Source organism: Elephantulus edwardii, unplaced genomic scaffold, assembly GCF_000299155.1.
Source record: "Elephantulus edwardii isolate Elephantulus edwardi_28Jun2011 unplaced genomic scaffold, EleEdw1.0 scaffold00080, whole genome shotgun sequence".
Classification (NCBI taxonomy): Eukaryota; Metazoa; Chordata; class Mammalia; order Macroscelidea; family Macroscelididae; genus Elephantulus; species Elephantulus edwardii.
In genome coordinates this window covers 5017975-5040273 of record NW_006399830.1, presented here as the reverse complement: position 1 = coordinate 5040273, position 22299 = coordinate 5017975, and the positions used below count along the sequence as shown (strand labels likewise).

The 22299-nt window shown below is 49.4% G+C and overlaps 2 protein-coding genes across 2 annotated transcripts in view; one reads left to right on the top strand and one right to left on the bottom strand.

The window, feature by feature from the left end:
- CCZ1 (CCZ1 vacuolar protein trafficking and biogenesis associated homolog (S. cerevisiae)) overlaps positions 1-12004 on the top strand; it is a 29620-nt gene extending 17616 nt beyond the window's left edge. The window contains exons 11-15 of the mRNA XM_006889629.1: positions 4970-5003; positions 5616-5733; positions 9134-9292; positions 10453-10580; positions 11946-12004. Of these exons, the coding sequence (XP_006889691.1) occupies positions 4970-5003; positions 5616-5733; positions 9134-9292; positions 10453-10580; positions 11946-12001 (495 nt within the window). The 3' untranslated portion in view covers positions 12002-12004. The remainder of the gene's footprint in view (positions 1-4969; positions 5004-5615; positions 5734-9133; positions 9293-10452; positions 10581-11945) is intronic.
- Positions 12005-16051: 4047 nt separating this feature from the next.
- The window catches only part of RSPH10B (radial spoke head 10 homolog B (Chlamydomonas)), a 40278-nt gene continuing 34030 nt past the window's right edge, over positions 16052-22299 (bottom strand). Inside the window, exons 17-19 of the mRNA XM_006889628.1 lie at positions 21327-21414; positions 17085-17283; positions 16052-16214 (exon numbers count right to left, since the gene is read on the bottom strand). Of these exons, the coding sequence (XP_006889690.1) occupies positions 16052-16214; positions 17085-17283; positions 21327-21414 (450 nt within the window). The remainder of the gene's footprint in view (positions 16215-17084; positions 17284-21326; positions 21415-22299) is intronic.

Below are 22299 nucleotides of genomic sequence, written 5' to 3'. Positions count from 1 at the left end.
GAGGGTCTGTTTCCTCACCTGACCCACTGCCGTCACTGCACCAGGGCCCCCCAGAGGGTCTTTTTCCTCACCTGACCCACTGCCGTCACTGCACCAGGCCCCCCCTAGAGAGTCTGTCTTCTCACCTGACCTGCCGCCGTCACTGCACTAGGTTGTCCTGTAGAGGTTCTTCCTCTCCTCACCTGACCCAACGCCATCACTGCACCAGGGCCCCCCCAGAGGGTCTGTCTCCTCACCTGACCCACCGCCGTCACTGCACCAGGGCCCCCCCCCAGAGGGTCTGTCTCCTCACCTGACCCACTGCCATCATTGCACCAGGGCCTCTGTAAAGGGTCTGTCTTCTCACCTGACCCACCGCCGTCACTGCGCCAGGCCCCCCCTAGAGAGTCTGTTTCCTCACCTGACCTGCCGCCGTCACGTCACTGCACCAGGCCCTCTTGTAGACGGTCTGTCTCTCCTCACCTGACCTGCCACCGTCACTGCACCAGGCCCTCCCATAGAGGGTCTGTCTTTCCTCACCTGACTGGATGTGTTTCCCCAAGGGCTCGTGTCTCCTGTCTGAATTCAGACCTTCCTTCCCCCTGGCGCTTTCCTGTTGTCAGTCTGACTCATACTCAAAGCGTCTGTTGTTTACAAAGGAGCAAAACTGTTTCTTTGAGGAGCTGAGACGGCACTGTAGTTACAACATTCAGCTGCTAACTAAAAAGGTCAGTGGTTCGAACCCCCTGACTTCTCCATAGGAAGACGATGTAGCAGTTGGCTTCTCTTGAAGACCTACAGCCTAGAGGGCAGGTCTGTGTCCTACAGGGTCACGTCGAGTTGGAGCCCACCTGGTGCTGTGGGGACTTGGGTTTTGGGGATGCTGTTTACAGATGGCTTGAGGTTATAGATTGGGTTGAAAACTTAGATTATATCCCAGGGTGATAGATTCACAGGTCCCCACAGTTTCTGTGAAGCCAGTAAGTCTGGTGTCTTTAAGAGCTTGAGATTCTTACCTTTTTCATTTTGGATCAGAATCCATTCACAGTGTGCCTGCAGATGGTCACCAGGCTCCCTGTGTCCTCCCAGCCCATCACAGGGGAGGCTGGAGTTCAGGGACACAGTCCCTCCTGCCGACCAGTCCTTCAGCTCAGGAGCTTTTTAAAGGCAGTCATTAAGTCGGCAACCCCGAGGACAGCTGGTGTGGGCATCAGCACCTGAGCCTGAGGGCCGATACTCTTTCCTGCCATCGCTGTGTCCTCGACCCTCAGAGAAGCCGCCCTCTCAGCTCAGCCTGTGGCGACCTCATTCTTAAATGTGGTCCAAAGAGCAGACAAAACTGTAGCTCCTGAAAGAAACAAAAACGACTCGGCGAACAGAAGAGACTTTCTGAAGTTCTGACAAGACGAGCATCCACAGAAATGATGAAGCTTTGATGGTAAAACTGAAACAGAATGATAGCAGGAAGTTCAAGTGATAGAACTTAACCAAAAAGATGAGTTCTGAAGCAAGAAATCCATTAGAAACTTGAGAAGACTACCCTAGAAGGTCAGCGGAGATGACGAGAGAGGGGAGGTGGGAGGAAGATCAGTTCGGAGTATTTGCTCTGTGACGACAGCATGGAGGGGAGAGAGCTGAGTGCTCTCACAAGAAAACTTCTCCAAGAACAACCGTTTAGAGGGAGAGAGGCTCACGGACCTGCCGAGCGGTAAACAGAAAAGACCACATCTCAAAACCCCGTCAGAAAGTGAGGGACAAAGGCAGGGTCCGACTGCTTCCTGAAGGCCCAGCAAGTCACCTGTAAGAGAAGAGAAATAAAACTGCCATGATGCGGGTCCCCCAAGGCTTGACAGCTTCAGAACTGCAGTGATTTCCTGTCACCATCGTCAGGTGAAGTGGCATTCATTATTTGTCAGGGCCTTTGTAAAAAAAAAAAAAAGACACGAAACTATGCTAGGATGTGGAGCCCCACGTGCCGTCCCGTACCCCAGCAGTTAACTGTATTCCAGTCTTCCATCCAGCCTCTTCCCTGCCTGGTGGTTTGTGCTGTCGAGTCACGTACCACTCATAGCGACTCGATGCATAACAACAGCCCTGAGCCCTGACCTGTCCTGCACCTTCCTCCTCATCTCTGACACACTTGAGCCCAGTGCTGCAGTCACTGTCTCGATCTGTGTTATTGAGGATCTTCCTCTCGCTCGACTCTCCACCATTCCGAGCACGGTGTGAGGTGAAATTTCACCTCGTTGCTTCCAAGGAGCACTCTGGATGCTTTCCCCCCCTAAGACGTGTCTATTCTTTTGTCAGTCTGTAGAAGGAATATTCCATACTCTTCTCTAGAACCACAACTCAAAGGCATTGATCCTTCTTCTGGAATCCTTATCGTCCAGCTCGCAGATGCATAACAAGGGATCGAAAAAAACCACGGCCTGAATCAGGGTCACGTTGGTCTGCAAACTGATGTCATTGCTCCTCAGTAATTTGGAGAGGTCCCTGACTTCAGACTTTCCCAGTCCAACATGTTAGGGTGTTGAGTGTGGATCCAAGTAAGGTGAAACCATTGACAAATTCATTCTTTGCTCCATCTGTCAAGAAGTTGCTTATTGGTCCAGTGACAGGGATTTTTGTCTTTCTGATGCTGAGATACAATCCATATTAAAGGCTGAAGTCTTTGATCTTCTGTAACAAGTGTTTCAGGTCCTTCTCACTTTGAGCAAGCAAGGTTGTGTCATCTGCATAACGCAGGTTGTTGATGAGTCTTCTCCGATCCTGATGCCACATTCTTCTTCAGAGAGTCCAGCTTCACAAATTATTTGCTCAGTGTACAGATTGAATAGATACGGAGAAAGAATACAACCTTGACATACACCTTTCCTGATTTTAAACGATGCAGTGTTCCCTTGCTTTGTTCATACAGCAGCTGCTTGGTCTAGGTATACATTTCATATGAGCATAATTAAGGGTTCTGGATTCCCATTCTTACTATTAGTTGTAGTTTGTTTTGACCCACACAGTCAAATGCGTTTGGATAAAATACAAATAGACTTCGTGTTGGAATTCTCTGCTTTCAGCCAAAATCCATCTGACATCAGATATTCTTGGTGCCATGGCCTCGTCTAAATCCAGCTTGAACTTCTGACAGTTCTGTCCGTGTCCTGTCGTAGGCATTTTTGGATGAGGTTTAGCAATATTTTGCTTGCATGTGGTAATGATACTGTTCAGTAACTTCCACATCCTGTTGGATCACCTTTCTTGGGAATGGGAACAAAAATTACTCTCTTCCAGTCAGAGGACCCAGCCGCTGTCCTCCAAATTTCCTGACATAGACTGGTGAGGACATCCAGGGCTGCATCTATTACTTGAAATGTGTCAATCAGTATCCCATCGATTCTTGGGGTCTTATTTTTTGCTAGCGCCTTCCGTGCAGTTTGAACTTCTTTCATTTCCTTTGGCTCCTGCTTATGTGGTACTTTGTGAAATATTTCAGTGCTGACCAAGTCTTTGTGGTACAGTGAGTCAGTGTATTATTTTCATCATCTTTTGCTGCTCCCTGGATCGTTCAAGATTTTGCCATAGCATCTCTCAGTATTGCAGCCTGAGGTTTGAAATTGTTTTTCAATATTTTCAGTTTGAGAAAGTGCCAAGCAAATTCCTCTCTTTTTAATCTCCACCTCTTTGTACATTCTATTACATTCCATTATAATACTTTGCATTATATTCTCAAGCTGCCTTTTGAAATCTTTTGTTCAACTTTTTTACTCTGACATCTCTTCCCTTTGTTTTTTGGCATCTTGATGCTCCAGTGCAATTTTCATATTCTCTCCTAACATCCATTTTGGTTTTTTTCTTTCTCCTTTGTCTTCTGCTCTCTTCATAGATGATATCCTGGATGTGGTCCCTCAACACCTCAGGGCTTCGGTCATTGCTGTTCGATGCTTCAAACCTTTTTTTTTCACATCTATTTTTAAGATTATTTTTAAATTTTTAAATTCAAGTAGCGTAGACTGAAGGTCATTATCTTGGTTCTTGTGGCTTTGTTTCATTTTCTTTAGCTTCAGTTTGAACTTGCACCAGAGTAGATGATGGTCGTTCCACAGTCAGCACCTGGCCTGCTCTGACTGGCGATACTGAGCGTCCCCAACGGTTCCTTCCACAGATGTGGTCAGTCTGGTTCCTGTGCGTTCATCAGGTGAAGTCTGTGTGTGAAGTTGCCTCTTGTGTTCTTGGAAAAGATATTTGCAAAGAATAAATCATTGACCTTACAAAATTCAATCCTTCGATCTCCAGCTTCCTTTCTGTCATCCAGTCCGTACTTTCCAACCATCATTCCGCCTTCATTATTTCCAACTTTTGCATTCCAGTGATCAGTAATATTAATGCATCTTGATTACGTGTTTGGACTACAAAGCTTGGTAGAGATCCTCCATTGCCTCCTGTTCGGCTTTAGTTCTTGGTACGTATGTCTGGATAACGGTTGTATTCACAGGTTCTCCCTGTATGTGCATCGATAGCATCCTGTCACTCACAACACTGTATTTGTTCTGTTGGAGGATTTGAAATTATCCCGTCACTTCGCTCAGATCCAGTGTGTATCTGTAATTGCCCATAACCCCTGCCGTCGGGTTGATTCCAGCTCAGCACCTCCGAAGGACATAGCAGAATGGCTGCACTAGGTAAACAGGTTACCTAGGCTGTCAGCGTTTATGGGGGAGACTTGTATCTTTCTCCCATGGAGCAAACCACTGTGCCACCAGGGCTCCTTCCCTCACTGACGAGGACACAACCACCCTTCTCTCATAGACAGTACTACAAGCTTGGGTCCCGTCCGTATTCAGAGTTCTCCAGTTGATTCGAGTGCCTTTTCACGGGTCCATCGAGGTCAAGGCTCAGATACGATGACTGCACTTACTGGTTGCACATTTCGCTCTTTGTCTCTCTGTGTCTCTTGTCTCACCTGGTCTGTAACATGTGGTTTGTTTCCTTTTCCCAGGCCATGAGCGCGGCTGTGTGCTTCATGATTGACGGTAGGTGCCCACTCCTCTCTGTCCAGCCTCTGCCCCTCACAGCACGCTTGGCTCCCTTCGTAAATGGGCAAAAAACCCAACCCACCTAAAAGAAAGACATTTTAAAACAAGCAAACAAAAATACACCCCAGCCCACTGCTGCACCGAATTCTCAGGGCTGACCTTTTGGGAGCAGGTCTCCTGGCCTGTCTTCTGAGTGGGTTTGAACCACCCACCTTTTAACTAGTAGTTCAGTGCTTAAATATCTGCACCACTGGGGGCTTCTGTATACTAAAACCCGAAGCCGCTGCCGCTGAGTGATACCCCTCTGGCAGACCTCTGAAGCTACACGCACATACACGGGTGTGGGCTTAAATCCCTTTTCTGTGGGACATAAATTTTTTACCATCTTAAACAGTATTTTTTTAAATAATGTGTAGTTTTGATTCTTCTGTGTTTTTCTATTTGATGGCTAGATCTGCCATCAAATCATTTAGTGATGATATTACTTCTAGATCAGTACACTTTAATTTGAATAGTTACTAAGTATTGTTGGGGGGTGCGGTAACATGAATCCTGACTTCCTCTGCACCTTCCTGTGACACTTATGGGGTTTTCCTGACCACCCGGCAGCCTCCACACAGCCCACACTGGACTTCTGCCGGAGACTGGACAGCGTTGTGGGACCTCAGCTCACGGTGCTGGCGTCAGACATCTGCGAGCAGTTTAACATCAACAAGAGGATGTCTGGGTGTGTACTCGGTTTTAAGTTCACTTGCACTCAGTTAACTGGTGGGAGAAGAATGATGGTGTTTTTTAACTGCGATTAACATACTTTATGAACCAAAATGTTTAAGACCTAGCTGCCGCTGCCAGTCAGGACCACGGTGACTATTTGCACATTGCTGAGTTGACTCAGGCCTAGGTAAGCCCTCCAGCGGAAGGAAGCCCTGCCCCCTCCTGTACCATCTTCATAATCTGTGTTGGGCTCTAGTTCACTGTGGGGGTCCACTATGTATTTTGGGGGGCCTCTATAGGTCTGTCTTGGAGAAGATGAAACCAGGCTACTCCTTGGAGACTAGGATTTTGAAGCTCTGTCTCACATGCTTAGGGCACATGGCCAGGAAGGACTGGTCCTTGGAGAAGGACATCATGCTCAGCAGGTTGGAGGACAGTGCAGGAGAGGAAGACCCGAGATGAGATCGATTGGCACAGTGACTGGGGCGATGGGGCTTGGTGTGTCAGTCAGTGAGACCGGCTCAGGACAGGGCTGGCGTTAGAGCTGGTGTACACAGGGTTGCTGTGAGATGCAGGCGACTCAACGGCACATTAACAACAGCAGCATCTACTGGGACCTCCAGGCAGCTCTCTTGGCCTAGTGGTAAAATGTTGCTCTACACACGAAGGCATGCAGTTCGAATCCGCTAGCTGCTCTATGTGAGAAAGGTGGACATTCTCATCCCATGCTCTTCACAGCCTTTGAAAACCCACTGGAGGCTTAGTTACAGCCCAACAGCAAAGAGTTGTGTATCTATTAGAAAAGTGCTAGGTAAAATATCTCCAATGTTTTATCATGAAAATTTCCAAACAGGAAAGCTGAAAGGACAACAGTACCGTGAATTCACACATACCTGCTACGTCCCTTCCGCAGTTCCCAGCTGCTGAGTTCTATGGCCACCCGTACCGCTGACTCCAGTCCATACTGTGCACTGTATACAGTGTTAGGATTTGTTGCTGTTCATCTCAGATGTAACGTTTCAAACCTCCAAAGACAAAGATCAAATTTCTAAAGATACTGATGTTAAAAGGCAGTGCTGATCCTGCCGAGCTGCCTCACTTGGGATTCTGAGGCTGCCCTGTCCTCCTGAGGAGCCCAGGAGATGGCTTTAAACCTCTGACCTCTAGTTATCACTCATGCTTTAACCACTGTGCCACCAGGACCCTCTAGAGGACCCCATAGGAAGTCTTACTCAAAGTGTAACAGAAGACCCCTTTGTGTGTGTGACTGGCCCCTGAAGGGCAGGGAGCTGCCTGACCCTTTCTGTAATCTTGTCTATTTGTGAGCCCCCAGGCAGACAGAGACACGCACACGCACACGTGCACACACACACACGTGCACTGTATTCAGTGTGTTCTTTTTTGAGAAAGTAAGACATTTATGTTATCTTCTCTTTAAAAAAAAAAGGGGGTGGTATTTAAAAGGCTTTGGTAAGATGTTAACTTTGATGAGCTAATTATGGTGCAGAGTGAACTGACCTTCGTGTGAGTGGGTCTCCTTTCCCCCTTTAATTAACACTGCCATATGTGTAACTCTCTCTTCACCCTTCATAAAGGGGAAAAGTCCATTTCCTCATCTTCCTGTGTAATAACTCCTAATAGTAATTTACATTCAGAGATGTGTAAGAAATTTTAATGTTTTACATATTAAAAGTAAGGGGAGAGAAAAGCCACGGGCAGTGTTTTAAGACCAGAACCCTAAACCTGAATGAAGCTGTCTGGATACCCAAACCACCATGTTTCAGCTCTTCCTAAACACCTTTAAGTTTTCCATTTTTCCAGTGCTATACACTTATCGACATGGTTCATTTCCAAGGACCAGGTCACAGTGTGAACATGGAAGATGACCACGTCACTATGTAACTGACAAACCCCTGAGAACCCCGGCCCAGCCGGGCTGACACATCACCAGAACCACACAGCCAGCGTGCTCTTGCCATGTGCCTCTACCTCCCAGACATACATTGTTCACGCTCCACATAGTCCGATGGTAGGATTGTCACTGTTCCAAATGGAAAGTGAGGAGTCGGTGTAGTGTAGGGAGCACTGGTAGCCTCGAGGCAAGAAGGAGCTCTGCAATCTTGAAGGCATGCACTTTGAATCTACCAGATTATCTGTGGGAGGAGGATGGGCAGTATTCCCGTGTGATGAACTAACTGCCTCTGAAAACCTGCTGGAGGGTCAGCTGTGGGTTGGTTCCAACGCCAACAGTCACACAGCAGGTGAAGTTTATTTCTATTTCGTGGTTTAAGAGTCTTGTGAAAACAACTAACATGGCTTTGTGCGAATTTTATATGCCTGGAAAAGAAATGGCCCAAATTCTTTCTTCGCCTGGTATATGGTATCACAATATTACAGCGATAACTTACCCAGACATTACAATGTTATTATCTCAGCAGTAACCCTCTTATCCAGAGATGTGCTTCCGAGCACCCTCAGCCTCCCAGCCTCCTGAGTGTGGCCACTAGCCCTGAAGTGAGCAGAGCAGGCTTCTGAGCCCCCCAGTCTCAGGCTCCCCCTGTCCCAGACCCCAGTGTGTCAGGTAGGGATGCAGCCAGCCTTGCTCAAAGTCACTCTAACAAGTAGAAAGGTAAGTCCAACTAAATGCATTCATTAAGCTTAAGCAGAAAAAGAAAATCCACCTTAGAACGATTTCCATTTAGAGTCACGGGAGGCCCCCAGGAAGAGCCTTGGGCTTCAGTGGCGTCTGCTTACACGGTGTGCTCACTCCTTGTCCAGCACTACAGCAAGCGAGGTGAGGCCCTCCTCAAACATCAGGCTTCTTTGTAAGGAGCCAAAATACTCTCACCTTTATCACTTAGATAGGTCCTCACTGCTCAGTGCTCTCATTTCAGAGCAAAAGCATCCGTAGCCAGTACTACAGACAGAGCTCTGTACGCACAACCGTGTTCCAATAAAACTTCATTGAGAAACACAGAGCCACAGTTTGCTGAACCCTCTTCTGGTCGATGGCTGGCCTGTGTTCATTTCGTTTGCATTAAAAATACACATATATGTACGTGTGTTTATATAGAATGAAATGAGTCCCATTTATAAATTGCCATTTTTAAAACACACTATCCACTGAGAAAATGATCACATAATTAAAATAACTTTCAGAGTTAAAAAGAGAACTAAACCTCAGCTCTCGGGGACCCAGAGTCCACCATGTTGAACACCTCCCTCCCGTGGCTATTTTTATTTTTTTTCTATGACATTAGAAGGTTGTTTCATCTTAATTTTATTGAGATTCTTTCTTTGAAGCTCAGCCTTTGAAAATACACAGCCTTGTCATGAGGTCTTAACAACGTAATTGTAGAACCTGAATTACTACCCTTCCAGGAGTTCCAGCTCATTGACATTTTTCTCCACAGGTCTGAAAAGGAGCCCCAGTTTAAGTTTATCTACTTCAACCACATGAACTTGGCCGAGAAAAGTACAATTCACATGAGGAAAACGCCCAGCGTGTCGCTTACATCCGTGCACCCGGACCTCATGAAGATTCTCGGAGACATCAACAGTGACCTCACTAGGTCAGGTGAACACCACCTCCAGCCCCAGTGGTTCAAATCTACCAGCTGCTTTTGGGGGAAAGATGGGCACTCTCCCCCCTTTATGATTTACAGCCTTAGAAACCCAAGGGAGGTCACTAACTAGCCCCCCAGGTCACCGACTTCCCCCCACCCCCTGGACATCACTGACACCCCCCAGGTCACTGACCTCTAGCCCCCAAAGGTCACTGACCCCCTCCTCAGATCACTAACTTCACCCCCCACGGTGGTCCCTGACTCCACCTCATAGAGGTCACTAACTTCCCAACAGAGGTCTCTAACTTGACAGCAGTGAGTTTAAGTTCCAGTGTAAGGTGCCCTAGTGGCACAGTGTTTAAGCTCTCAGCTGTTAACTGAAAGGTTGGCGGTGTGACTCCAGCAGAGAAAGCTACGGCAGTCTGCTTCTCTAAAGAGTCCAGCCTGGACGCCCTATGGGACGGTTCTGCTGGTCCTACAGGGTCCTACAGGGCCACTGTGAGTTAGAATCAACTCGGTGGCAGGGAACCCTGGTGGCACCGTGGTTACAGTACTCGGCTGCTAATTGAGAGGTCAGTTGTTTGAACCCACAGCTGCTCTGAGGGAGCAGGATGTAGCTTTCTGCTTCCATAAAGCCTTGGAAACCTGTGGGCAAGGCAGCTCTGCTCTGTCCCCCGGGGTCAAGGGGAGCCGGACTTGACTCAAGGGTGGTGGATTACGTTCTCCTAAGACAGCCTCTTCACACCGAGTGGCGTGAGCAGGCCAATGGTCAGCTCATGAGCAGCTGCTGGTCAGCCGACACCTGAGCTCTGTGGAGTAGTTGTCTCTCCACAGACCGGCTGTCTGTCCCCTCACTGCTGGTGGTCAGCCAACCCCCGAGCTCTGTGGAGTAGTTGTCTCTCCACAGACCGGCTGTCCGTCCCCTCACTGCTGGTGGTCAGCCAACCCCCGAGCTCTGTGGGGTAGCTGTCTCCACAGCCTGGCTGTCTGTCCCCTTAGAGCTGTTGATCAGCCGACCCCTGAGAGCTCTGTGGGGCGGTTGTCCCTTCACAGCCCTGCTATCCATCCCCGGTGGTCAGCCGACCCCAGAGCTCTGTAGAGCGGTTGTCCCTTCACAGCCCGGCTGCCCGTCCCCTCACAGCTACTTTGGAACTCCTGTCTTACAGAGTGGACGAAGACGAGGAGATCATCGTGAAAGCCATGAGCGACTACTGGGTCGTGGGGAAGAAGTCAGACCAGCGGGAGCTCTATGTCATTTTGAACCAGAAAAACGCCAACCTGATTGAAGTAAATGGTAAATGGGGTTGGTCCTTGAGCCGAGGGTCTGTGTCCCTGGGAGCTTGGATAAGCTGTCCTCTCAGTGTCCTGCGAAACACGGGGGACAGAGCAAATCCCAAAGGGTGAGGTGCAGAGCAGTGCTGCCTCTGGCGCATAGTTGACGCAGCATTTGATCCTTTTCTGTTTTCTGTAGCAGAGTCCCAGGAAGGGTGTCTGAGAAATGGTCCTCAATCACAGGAAACCTGGCAGTCGCCAAAAGAAAGTGATTTTTTTTTTAAAAAATCTCCATGTTGAAAATGAATCCTTTCAAAATGTCCTGTGATGAGAATCGCTCGTTTGTGGATCACGCTGCCCAGCTGGCTTCTGGGGCAGCGTCCAGCTCGGTCTGTCTGCCCAGCAGCAGAGCAAGGCTGTGAGGGCTGTGGGCCTGGCCCTCCGCTCTGGCTTCGGCATACTCGTGCTGCCTGTGCACTCCCCTGAGGCTCTTGCCACTTGTTGTTCGGTGCCATCAAGTTGCTTCTGACTCGTGTAAAACAGTCGTACAGCGGAACGTAGCACTGCCACGTCCGTCCTCCCCCACCCTCACAGCCATCGCTGTGTCTGACCCTCTCCCGGGCTGGTCCTGCCGCCTTGCACGTAGACTAGGAACAAGGAGGGTGCCTTCAGGGAAATGCACCCATGGGCAAAGTGCTAATGAAGTTAGTGCAAGCCCTTTTTGTTTTGGTTCTATCTTCTGAGACAGTAGTTTTACCCAGAGAGGGATTCTAGTAAATGTGTTAGCCACAGTGTGTAAAAGCAGTGGAGATGTTGTGGTGGTGCATCATCACGTTAGATGCTGTCTTCCTCCTCCCTAGAGCCACAGATAATTCAGGCTCTCTAGGGGCTGGGTTTAAGCTTTTTCTCACTTCAGAAGCAAAACTGTTTCAGGATGTTAAATAGTAATCGAAGTCTCTTGGGTTCCTTAGGGGTGGTTATGGGTTTTTGGTTGGTTGTGTGGGGTTTTTTTTCTTCCCCCTTTTCTCTGTTTTTTTTAAAATATTTCTTCTTTAGGCTTGTAAAATTTAAAACCCAGGTGCCGTTATTTATTCCCAGCTTTATTCCAGAAGGAGCTCTCATGATGCTGTAGTTAAAGCATTTGGCTGTTAACCCCAAGTCTGGGGGTTCACACCCCCCTGCTGCTCTTTGAGAATAACCTGAAGCGGTTTCTGTACAGACGTGCAGCCTGGGAACCTGATAGGGCAGTTCTGCTGTCCCGTAGGGTCGACCCCACAGCAGTGAGCCTGGGGGTGTGGTTTTACTCCAGGAGAATTTGGGGTGCTGATGTTCATCAGCCTGGAAGTGGCGGCCTCCCCCTCACTCGCTGCTCTCTGTCCTCCTGCAGAAGAGGTGAAGAAGCTCTGTGCCACGCAGTTCAACAACATCTTCTTCTTGGACTGACGGGGCTGGCTCCCGGGGAGGCCGGAGGGGCCGAGCTCACAGCCTCTGCCGCCAGCCAGGAAGCCACCGTGACCGGTTCACGACAATAGTAAAGCAATACTTGCTGGGGAGAACCGATTTCTACTCCATCGCTAAACCGAATGATTCTGGAGATTTTTAGATTTTAACTATTTATGTGGAATTAATTCAAGGTAGTCTGCGCCATCTCTCATCATTCCATTCTTTTGACATTATGTGAATATTTTACTGGAAAATGAGGTGAATAAATTGCTAAAGTTTTTAAGATTCTAGTTTTTCGTTCCGTCTGTCTCCCATCCGTCGCCTGGGTGTGGCTGCACTGCAGGTGGGGCCTGGCCTGGGCTGGGCTGGGTCTGAACATGACAGCCCCTTTGTAACAGCTGAAAGCTCTCCTGGGTGTGGGGCCCCTTCCCTGCCAAGTAGCGACTTATGAATGTGATATTCACCCAAAATAATTGTTAGGTTGAATACCAGCGTGATTTTGAGAGGACGTGGAACACGGGCAGCTTAACAGAAGCGTCCTGCCTGAGGCAGAACCACGCTCATGGTTCAGCTGGTACAGTCCGGTCGCCCACCTCTGGACACCATCACCACAGGCGACATGAAGTCTGGTGAATTGTCTTTAATTCCACCTCATTTCTGGTACAAGGTGAGTACAAGCGTCCTGGTAGCAGCCCAAGTGGTCTAGAAAACCAGCATCCCCGAGCCGTGAGGGTGGCTCCCCAACTGAGGCCCCACGGTCTGTCTGTAGCATTCCCTCCTCATTCCTCGTTTCAGGAGTCCCACTGTGGTTCCTGTTACTGAAGACACCGTTTTTCATTTCTGTCCCGTTTGCCACCATTGATGGTGCGAGTTCACGGCTGGCAGCCACTGCACTGCAATGAGGCCTGGTCTCTGGGTTCTTCCTCCTGCAGATGCGCTCAGCCTTTGTGCTCAGGTTCAGTTCCAGGCCACCACAGTAAAGAAAGATCACAGCAAGAAGGTTCTAGTTTCTCAGTGCATATTTTTGTTGATTGCCATTGAGTCGAGCACAACTCATAGTGACTCCATGAACCAAAGACCTAATGCCTTTCTGTAAGTTTCTCCAAGTTCATAGAGTTTTCACAGGCATGTGGTTTAGGAAGTGGATGCTGCTCCTGCTTCCAAACCTGTCCTACAACCAAACACCGTCCACACTGGTAAACCATTATGGTATTTGATACCCCAATGGCACACGTTCAGCATCACAGCAAACCCAGGTTACCTCAGTACAGCAAACTGACAGTGATGTACACAGCGGAAGAATGTTCCTCCAAAATATAGCAACAGTAGCCTCACTTAGCAGTTAAGTGTCATCAAGCCAAATACATGGTGACACTATGAACAAAAGACATGAACTCTGTAATTAATGCCATTTACTTATGTTTATGGAGTTTCTAGCATGGACAAGTTATTTTTTTTTCTCCAAAGCTCCAGCTTTTATTAAGGCATAGATTTGGGTGGAGAATGGTGGGACAGGGACAGAAAGGGGTTCAAGGAAGGACAAAGGCCTTGGGGAGTAAAGAGTGCCTTCCTGGTTGATGGACGAGTTATTATTGAAATATTCTTTTAGTGATATTATGATGAGAGTAAAATGCAGTGCACGGCAGTCTGTGAGGTGGTCAGTAGCATTCTGGAAAAGTTTGAAACATGGCAAGATGCACAGAATGTGGCTGAGACATGGAGTGAGCCCACGCTGTTGGAAAAATAGAGCCAGTCGACTTGCCCAAAAAGAGCTCTTGCGGCTGAGTGGTAGGGAGTTGGCCTGCCAACCACGGGGCAGGTGGTTTGAATCTACCAGCTGCTCCATGGAAGAAAGAAGGGCAGTCTTCTCCTGTGCAGTCCGCTACGTACAAGCCCTCCAAGGGGGCAGCTCTGAGTTGGTTCCAATTTGATGGTGTAAACAACCACAGGGTTGTTGCAGTTTTCGATTTGTAACAAAACCCAGTGTAGTCCCAGCGCAGTAAGAGGTAAGCTTGTGCACATGGACCAGAGTGTTAGTTTAGTTGCTTAAATGATCACTCTTTTTATCATCTTGACTGTTTCTTCCCACTTAATCGAGGCTTTTCTTCCCTGCGGAGGGCACAGCTTCTGCAAGATGCCAATAAACACCACACCTTCTTGGTAGCTGGTTCTTCTATCATTTCCTCCCTGGCCTTTTGTTCTTTTTCAGTTCTGCTAAGCGAATGTTAGGAGACCTGGTGGCTCAGGGATTAAAAAATTCAGCTGCTAACCAAAAGGTTGATAGTTCAAACTCGCCAGCCACTCCGTCCCAGCAGAAACATGAAGCAGTCTGCTTCTAGAAAGATGTGCAGCCTTGGAAACTCTAGGGCACAACTCTGCTGTGTTCTGTCCCACAGCCTCACTGAGTCGGAATCAGTCTGCCCACAGCGGGTTTCTATGCAGATGTTTGCTTTCAAGTCGGCTTTGTCTGTTAACATTGCTTACTCTTTAATCATCTTCATTAGATTTGCCTGAACCTCTTTTTCAACTTTCCTTTGTGACTACCAAAGACATTCTAGTGAAGAGTACCAAGGCAAATACAGACTGGTGAAGTCCAATTTGCTTTGTAAACTTCCACTCAAATCCCAATTAAAACGGAGCGAAGCAGGTGTCATCCGCCTGCCGTGGGAATTGCTGAAACGTGTGTACCTCCTCGGCTTCCTGCTGGCCACTCCGTGGTCTTTCCCCAGCTTTTCTCGGGATTAAGGAGTCCGAGTACACCGTTAGCAGAAAGGTCGGTCCATATCCACCGGCTTCTCCATAGGAAGAAGGTTGGCAGGCTCTCCCAGGACACCTTACAACCTCAGAACCTACGGGGGTTGCCACGCACTGGGGTCGATTCTACTGGGGAGCTGCTTATTTTGTGTATTTTTTCCCACATTTCTTCCTGCTACTTAGACTTAGTGGTTACTCTTAAAATTGTTTTGTGATTTGGGTAAAGTTTCTAGGCCTGGCTCTTCATTCACCAGCTCACGCACATTTGGTTGCACAGCGGTGATTGTGATCCCTCAGTGGCGCTCCCCCCACCTCCAGGAGGTTGTAACTACATTTCCTGACAGACTGTTTCATTCAGGCATGTTCCGAGTCCTTGCTCCTCGCCTCCCTAGAACGAGTGTCACTGTTTGCCCGCTTTCAATGAGTGGGCAGTGCTGTGGGCAAGTGGGATATGGGGAGACGAGGTCAAGCAGGGATGGGTAGTCTCCCCAGTCAGGGAGATAGTGGGGCTGCGTGAAGAGAACACGTCATCCAGGCCCTTCTGTCTCTGACCTGGGGCGGACAACACAGTGAGAGGCGAGGACCGTGCAGATCACATGGGGCTTGTTCTCTGCCCGTGGCATCGCTGGGAGCCAGAGCTGCTGGCTCCCAACAGTGCCAGTCACCAGCTCTGTACTTGGCTCCTCTTAGAACCTATCAGACGCTCCTCTGCTGTGCACATGGCTGTTTGCATTCAGCCTTGTTTCCAAGCTGCAGGGATTTGGGTAACACATTTCAAGTATGGTTGAGCAACCTATGGATGAGGTCATCCTGGGGAGCTTTCTAGGCTGCAATCTTTATTTTTAGTGGTTTTTATACATCATTCTCAAGTAATTTTTCATTCATTACTGGAGAAGACCACCAGGTCTTTCTCCCACAGAGCAGCTGGGTGGATTCAAACTGCCAAACTCTCTCAGCTGAGCGTTTAACTATTGTTGCCGCTATATGGGAAACAGGAAATGCAGTGGCCCAAGGTACCAGTAGGAAACGCTGGTGGCCTAGCACGTAGGGAGTTGTACTATCACCCTAAAGGCAAGTGGTACGAATCCACCAGCTGCTGCACGGGAGACAGCAGTCTCTTCCCCCGTGGTTTTCAGCCTCTGAAAGCCACTAGAGAATCAGCTGGGAGTCAGTTCTGACTTGACAGGAAGAAGATAGGATTTCCAGAATCAACAAGTAGGAAGTAACACACACCAGTTTTATTGCTCAGTAGAGTTGCCACAGATGCTCTGTCTGACGTTCTGTCCACAGTGGCCTTTACCTCCTCCTCCGCTTCATGGTGGTGGACTTGGTGGCCTGGGCCACCGTGTCCTCTCTGGGGCTTGCCGTCAGGTGCGAGGAGGCGGCATCGACCGGCTCCTTCCCGGCAGTGGCGTCGCTCTCATAGTCTTTTTTGGCTTCTTCCCTTAAAACGTTCAGCCTTAAAGTAAACAGGAGAAGACAGCACGTTTCCCTCTTTGAAATGTCAAAACCGGGTTTTGTGCTGCTGATAGTGTTAACTGGTGACGGCCGCTGTGGGCTCGTGTGTCGGGAAGTGTGAGGACGGCGCAGGATAGAACAGGGTTCAGATCTTGTGTTCATAGGGTCGCTGAGCCGTGCTCGGATTGACGGCACCTAACAAGAGTCCACACGGGCTCTGGTGGTCTAGCAGGTGGAGAGCTGTGCTGCCAAGCCCAAGGCCAGTGCTTCAAATCCACCATCTTCAGGGGAGAAAGGTAAGCAGTTTGCTCTTGTGCGGTTTACAGCCTCTGAAAACCCACTGGCGGGTCAGCGGTCAGTTGGCTTCACCTCAACGGCACTGGATTGAGTTTGAGGCCATGCCTGCCCATCTGCTGCCGTGCTCACACAGCACCAATGCCCCGTGCCCGAAGGTGATGCCACCGCCAAACCAGGACCCGCTGCCGAGTCCCTGCCAGCTCAGGGCAGCCCCGCTCTACTGTAGGCCTGTCCTCCGAGTTGCCCCCCGGCCGGACTCGACCCTCCACCTTCTGGTCAGTAGTTATGTGTAACTGATGACACCACCCCGGGACCTCAGTGCTGTGCCTGACCCACTGCTACGAGGCGATTCCAGCCCAGCAACCCTAGAGGACAGCCAGACCGTCCCCGCCTTTCCACAGCCGCAGCTCTTTACGGAAGCCGACTGCCCTGTCTTCCTCCTGGGGAGAGGCTGGTGGAATGAAACCACCCTCCTGTTAACAGCTGTGCCTTCTCCTCACCCACAGGGCCAGGAGCGCTGCTTCTGGCAGAGGCCGGCAGGAGAGAGGCGGGCCTGGCAACCGGGCACACTCACTTTGCCTCCAGCTCGTCGTCCTCCAGCTTCCTCTGCTTTTCGGCCAGGGCATCGCTCTGCCGATTCTCCTTGATCTTCTCCTTCAGCATCTCCTCGTGCTTGTAGGCTTGGAAGAGCGTGTTCACAAAGAAGACGTACAGGTGACTCACCCACGTGTTCAGCCTCTCCTTCTGCTCGTCCTTCGGCTTTTCAAATTCCTCTGCAAGAGAGCGTGGTTCCTCTTAGAAAACTTACACTTTCTATATCTTGAAGCCAGAAGACCCTCTTGGTCTTGGCTCACCATGTCTATCAAGGTGATTTTCATGGAAAAAGACTGAACGAGAAGATGGGGAGAACACCTGGCTTAGGAGAAGGTCTTCTCATCCTGCTGCTGCGGGGCCTTCACTGGATTCTGTGACCCTGTATGATGGCAAACAACTGCCCCACGCGGGGTCCTGGGCTCTCAGCCTGTGGGAGTGGATGGCCAGGTCTGGGCTCCCATGGGGTGGGTTTGATCTGCTGGCCTCCAAGTTAACAGCCAAGCACTTAGCTATTGTGCCAGCTAGGCTGCTATGTCTCACCTATTAAAATGTCCAAAAGACTGTGTTGGAATTTGTTTCAAATATTTGATTCCAGAGAGCTGCTGCTTTGCTCTGGACGATTCTGTAGTAGCAGCAGTCCTGGGACTGCAGGAGACTGAAAGCTTTGTTTTTGTGAGATTACGTCGTTAGCTTGGGCTCCTCTGCTCTGAGCAGGTGGAACCTATGGAAAGTAGGGCTCTGTCCACAGGCACCCCAAGCCACAGGCCCAGCGTGACAGGGACTCCAAGGCTGTAAATCTTCATGGGAGGAGACTGCGCGCCTTTCTCCCACAGATTCCCCAGTGGATTCAAACCACTGTCCTTGTGGTTAGCGCACAGCATGTAACCATGTCCTGGGCCCCTTTCAGTAGGCCACAGTAGATGGCAGCCTAATGTTTCTGCTCACTAGGAAATCAAAATGTGTGGCTTGCTTTAATATATTCACGTTACCATTGCAGTGGTCTGAAAACGAACCCCAGTGTCTTGGAGGTCTGTCGACTCCCTCCAGTTACCGTGGATGTAGCCTTTGAGGACTGCTGGTGGACACGCAGCGAGCACATTTCAGGTTCTGCTGCAGGTGTTCCAAGGCCAAGCCTTTTGACAGCTGTACGTGAACACGCCTCTCGCCTGACTCACTCTGACCCGGGAAGGATGTTGGTTTCTTGACTCTGCTTCCATGGTTGTTACTCTTCTGCTGCTGTTACTCAGGGTGTTTCGGTCATTGCCAGGTGATACCTTAAGTCCTTGCTCAGGCGCACCCAGGTGGCACTTTTCCTCAGCGGTCCAGCATGTATTCGCTGCTCTGCCACCACTACTCGAAGGCATCGCTGCTTCATTCTCCTTTACTGTTCATGCAGCTGAATTTTCAATGCATATGAAGCAACTCAAGAATTCTAGAGCTGGGCTCAGGTGCAGCTGGGTCAGGGCCGCCCTCGTCTCTGACACGCTGAGCAGCCCTTGGAGGCAGTTACTCGATCGGCATCCCTGCATTTCCGGATTGTTGCTTTTACGGGTTGTGTTTGTGGAGCCAAGTAGAAATGAGACCTCTGACAACTTCTATGTATTCTCCACTTGACACAGTGTTATTTACTGGTCAGGTTGTAAAGATTCTTCAGTCTTCAGTATGGATTACAGCTCACCATCCTCTTTAAGCTCCATCAGTAAGTTTTGTCGTTTTCTTACAGCAAGGTTGTGTTGTCCGCCTGTCACAGTATGCGGAGTCGTCTTCCCCCAATCCTGATGTCACACATGCTGCTTCAGAAAATCCAGCTTCTCCTTTTACATGCTCAGTATCCACACCGGATAGAGATTTTAAGCCATGCTGTGTCCCCTCCTTCTAGTCTGATGATGCGTCTTGGACTCGGTACAGTTACGTTCGAGAATTCCTCTTCTCATGCTTTCCGTAATTTATCACGACCCACGTAATCAGAGTCAGTAAAAGTTACACATCTCTGGTTCTCAGCTTCCGACCCGAGTAGGACGTCAGCAGCGAGACCTTCAGCCTCCTGCGATTCCAGTTTGAACTTGTTTAGGCACCTGGAACAGCAGGGACTGGAGCGGGGGAGCGAGGTGGGTCTTCTAGAACTCCCACCATGACCTTTCACTCCGGTTCCCTTTGGCCGAGCGTTTCTGCGCCATCCTCACCCTAACTTCAGGAGGTTTCCCCTCGGTGTGTCGCTGCCCCCCCACCCCCGTGGCCGGAGTTCCTGGTCCCCTTTAGACCAGGCCCCGACTCCCTAGTTCATCTGTAAACGGGATCCCAGGCTGTTTCTCTCAGGGGTGAGCCGTGTCTCCTGTGCGTTCTCGGAGAGCAGCTGCGCCCTTCGTTTTCTGATCCGTAAGGCACTTCAGTGTCTGTTACTTCCTCTTCTGTCCTTTTACACACGCAGTGGCCTCCTGCTGGGGACTTCGCTCTGTCTGCTCATCTTTCAGCTTCTGTGGTACCATCTTGTCACCACAGTCGGTCGTCTGCATTGCCTGTGGATTTTGGTTTTCTTAGTTATGAAGGAGCCCTGGTAGCACAGTATGTTATGTGTTGGGCTGCTCACCCAAAGATGAGCGGTTCAAATCCACCAGACTCTCCACTCAGCAAGTAAGGGCCATCTTCTCCCAGACATAGCGAGGGAGCCTGGTTAAGAACCAACTCACAGGCGGTGGGCTGTGCGGGCTTTTCTGGAGATCTAGGAAACATGAACACTAAATCGCTGCTGCCCTCACCTCCCAGAATTCAGATTCTGGGCTGTCCGTGCCGCCTCTCTTTCCAAGTTCAACTGTGCTGTTTCCATTTTTGTATCTTGTTCAAGGATCCATGTCTATGTTAATTGCTAAATGAGCTGAACGTTTTGTTAGGAATTGGATTTCTTAAAGTGTTTCAAGCACTTGCTCATAGTGAACAACAACTTCCCAGGAGTTAGCCACAAGAGAGCTGTCCAGGGAGAAAAATCTGTCCACGGAGGAAGGGACAGGAAGGATGGGCTCGAACGAGAACCACAGGAGGGGGTGGGGGTGGAAAGCCACACCTGTGTGAGTGGTTGTGTGGCTGTGCGGTGCTTCCAGGTCACCTCCTTTGTCCTATAAAAGCACCGTCTTTGAGGCCTAGTTTTGAGGACATGTTGGCATGTGTTGCAGGCATGGAAATGGTGTCCAGTGTTACACTTCGGGCTACACAGTTTTACGGTTATGGAATGATTTTTGTGGTTCAGGGATCACTTGGCAGGTCCATGTTACACATCTGGACACTTTCCAGGGAGCTCTCTAACAGATGGTACACTGGCCTTTCATCTTTTAGCCATGGGAGGACACACGAGAGGCCCAGGGACAGGACTATGGGGACTTGCATGGGTGTGGGGGCATGACAGGTTTGACAGGAACAAAAACTCTGAGAGACCCTTTCTTGGACTACCCTTAAATCTCAGATTTAAAAAAGAGCAAGCCTCCTGTCCTGTGTGTTCCAAATGCTCTCCACCCTCCCTCAGCTTCCTGCTATAAATCTCTTTCCTGTGCTGGTGAATTTGAATCCCCAACCTTTGAGTTAGAAGCCTGACATAAATGCATTATGTCAGCAGGGATCCTTAATGTCAGATTAAGGTCCAGTTAAGATTTGACCACATTTGTCTTCTCTTCGACAAGGAGCCCTGGTGCTGAAATGGCTAAGTATGCAGTTGTTGATCTCAGGGTTGGTGGTTCAAACCCACCCAGACACTCTTTGGGGAAAAGAGGCATATAAAGATTTTTTTATAAAAATTTACAGTTTGGGGAACTCTAAGGGTTCACGAGGAGTGAAATCCACCCTACAGCTACGGACTTTAATGTTTAAAGAAGCCTTAGTTGTTCAGTGGTTAATTACTTGTCTGCGAACCTGAAGGTGGTTGGTTCAGAGCCACTCAGTGAGTCTGGAAGGCCATATGCTCTCCTCTGTAAAGATTACGCCCCAGGAAACCCTGCATGGCCGTCCACTCTGCCTGAGAGCCAGCGGCAATGTGGGGGGGCCGGGGCGGTATGAGAGCCAGCAGGGATGTGGGGAGGCGAGGGGGGACGGTATGAGAACCAGCAGCGATGTGGGGAGGCTGGTTCAGGGGAGGTATGAGAGCCAGCAGGGATGTGGCTGTGGGGAGGCCGGGGCAGGAGAGGTCCTTTCGGGCAACAATGTAAAAGGACTAACATTCTAGAGTGGGAATACTCACCATTATGAGAGGAGGATATTTCTTTTTCTACAGGTTTGAAACTTATTTTGGAAACTCTCTCTTCACTTAGAGACTTCTTGATCTTGGCCTTTTATGGGGGGGAAAATTCATAAAGCAAAATATGTCTGCATCATACTATGTCTTGTTTATTACAAGTAACCATAAAATGAGGTCATTCTTTAGAGCTATCATTTGTCAGTTCTTTTACCTGCATTAGGTGTTTGTACAATTCAGGGATTAAGGCAGTTAGCACAGTGTCTACACAAAGCCCTCCACCCCAGAAAGAGACTTGACAGTATGTCCTGGGCTTCTGGGGGACAACAGTATTGATGATACACAATTAACTGTACGTCTAGGGCCCCTGGGGAGTGCAAACAGATTCCAGTCCCCTAGAGAGGAACCGAGGACGAAAGGCTGGAAGGTGTATGTGTGAAAAGCCAGCCGTTAAAAATCCTGGGGACCCCTGAACACAAGGTTTTGCCACGAGATACAGCCCACTCTTCAGCCGCTGATGTAGTGTGGGTGTAAACTAGGGCATAATCAAAACCACCAAGCCCGGGGGGTGAAATTGTGTGTCCCTAAAAATACAGGTATGTAATGGTACAACCTGTATGCAGAACAGATTATCCGAGAGGCTGGGCTCTATGAGGAGCAGTGTGGTGTCAGGATTGGTGGAAGATCATTAACAATCTGCGTTATGCAGATGACACAACCCTGCTTGCTGAAACTGAGGAGGACCTGAAATGCTTGCTGCAGTGGGTCAAGGACTGCAGCCTTCAGTATGGATTGAAGCTCAATGTCAAGAAGACAAAGATTCTCACCACTGGACAAGTGGCAGCATCAGGATGGATGGTGAAGATAATGAGATTGTCCACAGCTTTAGTTTGCTTGGCTCCACCGTCAACACTCTTGGCACCAGTAGCCAGGAAATAAACATTGTGATGGGAAAGTCTGCTGTTAGGGACCTCTCCAA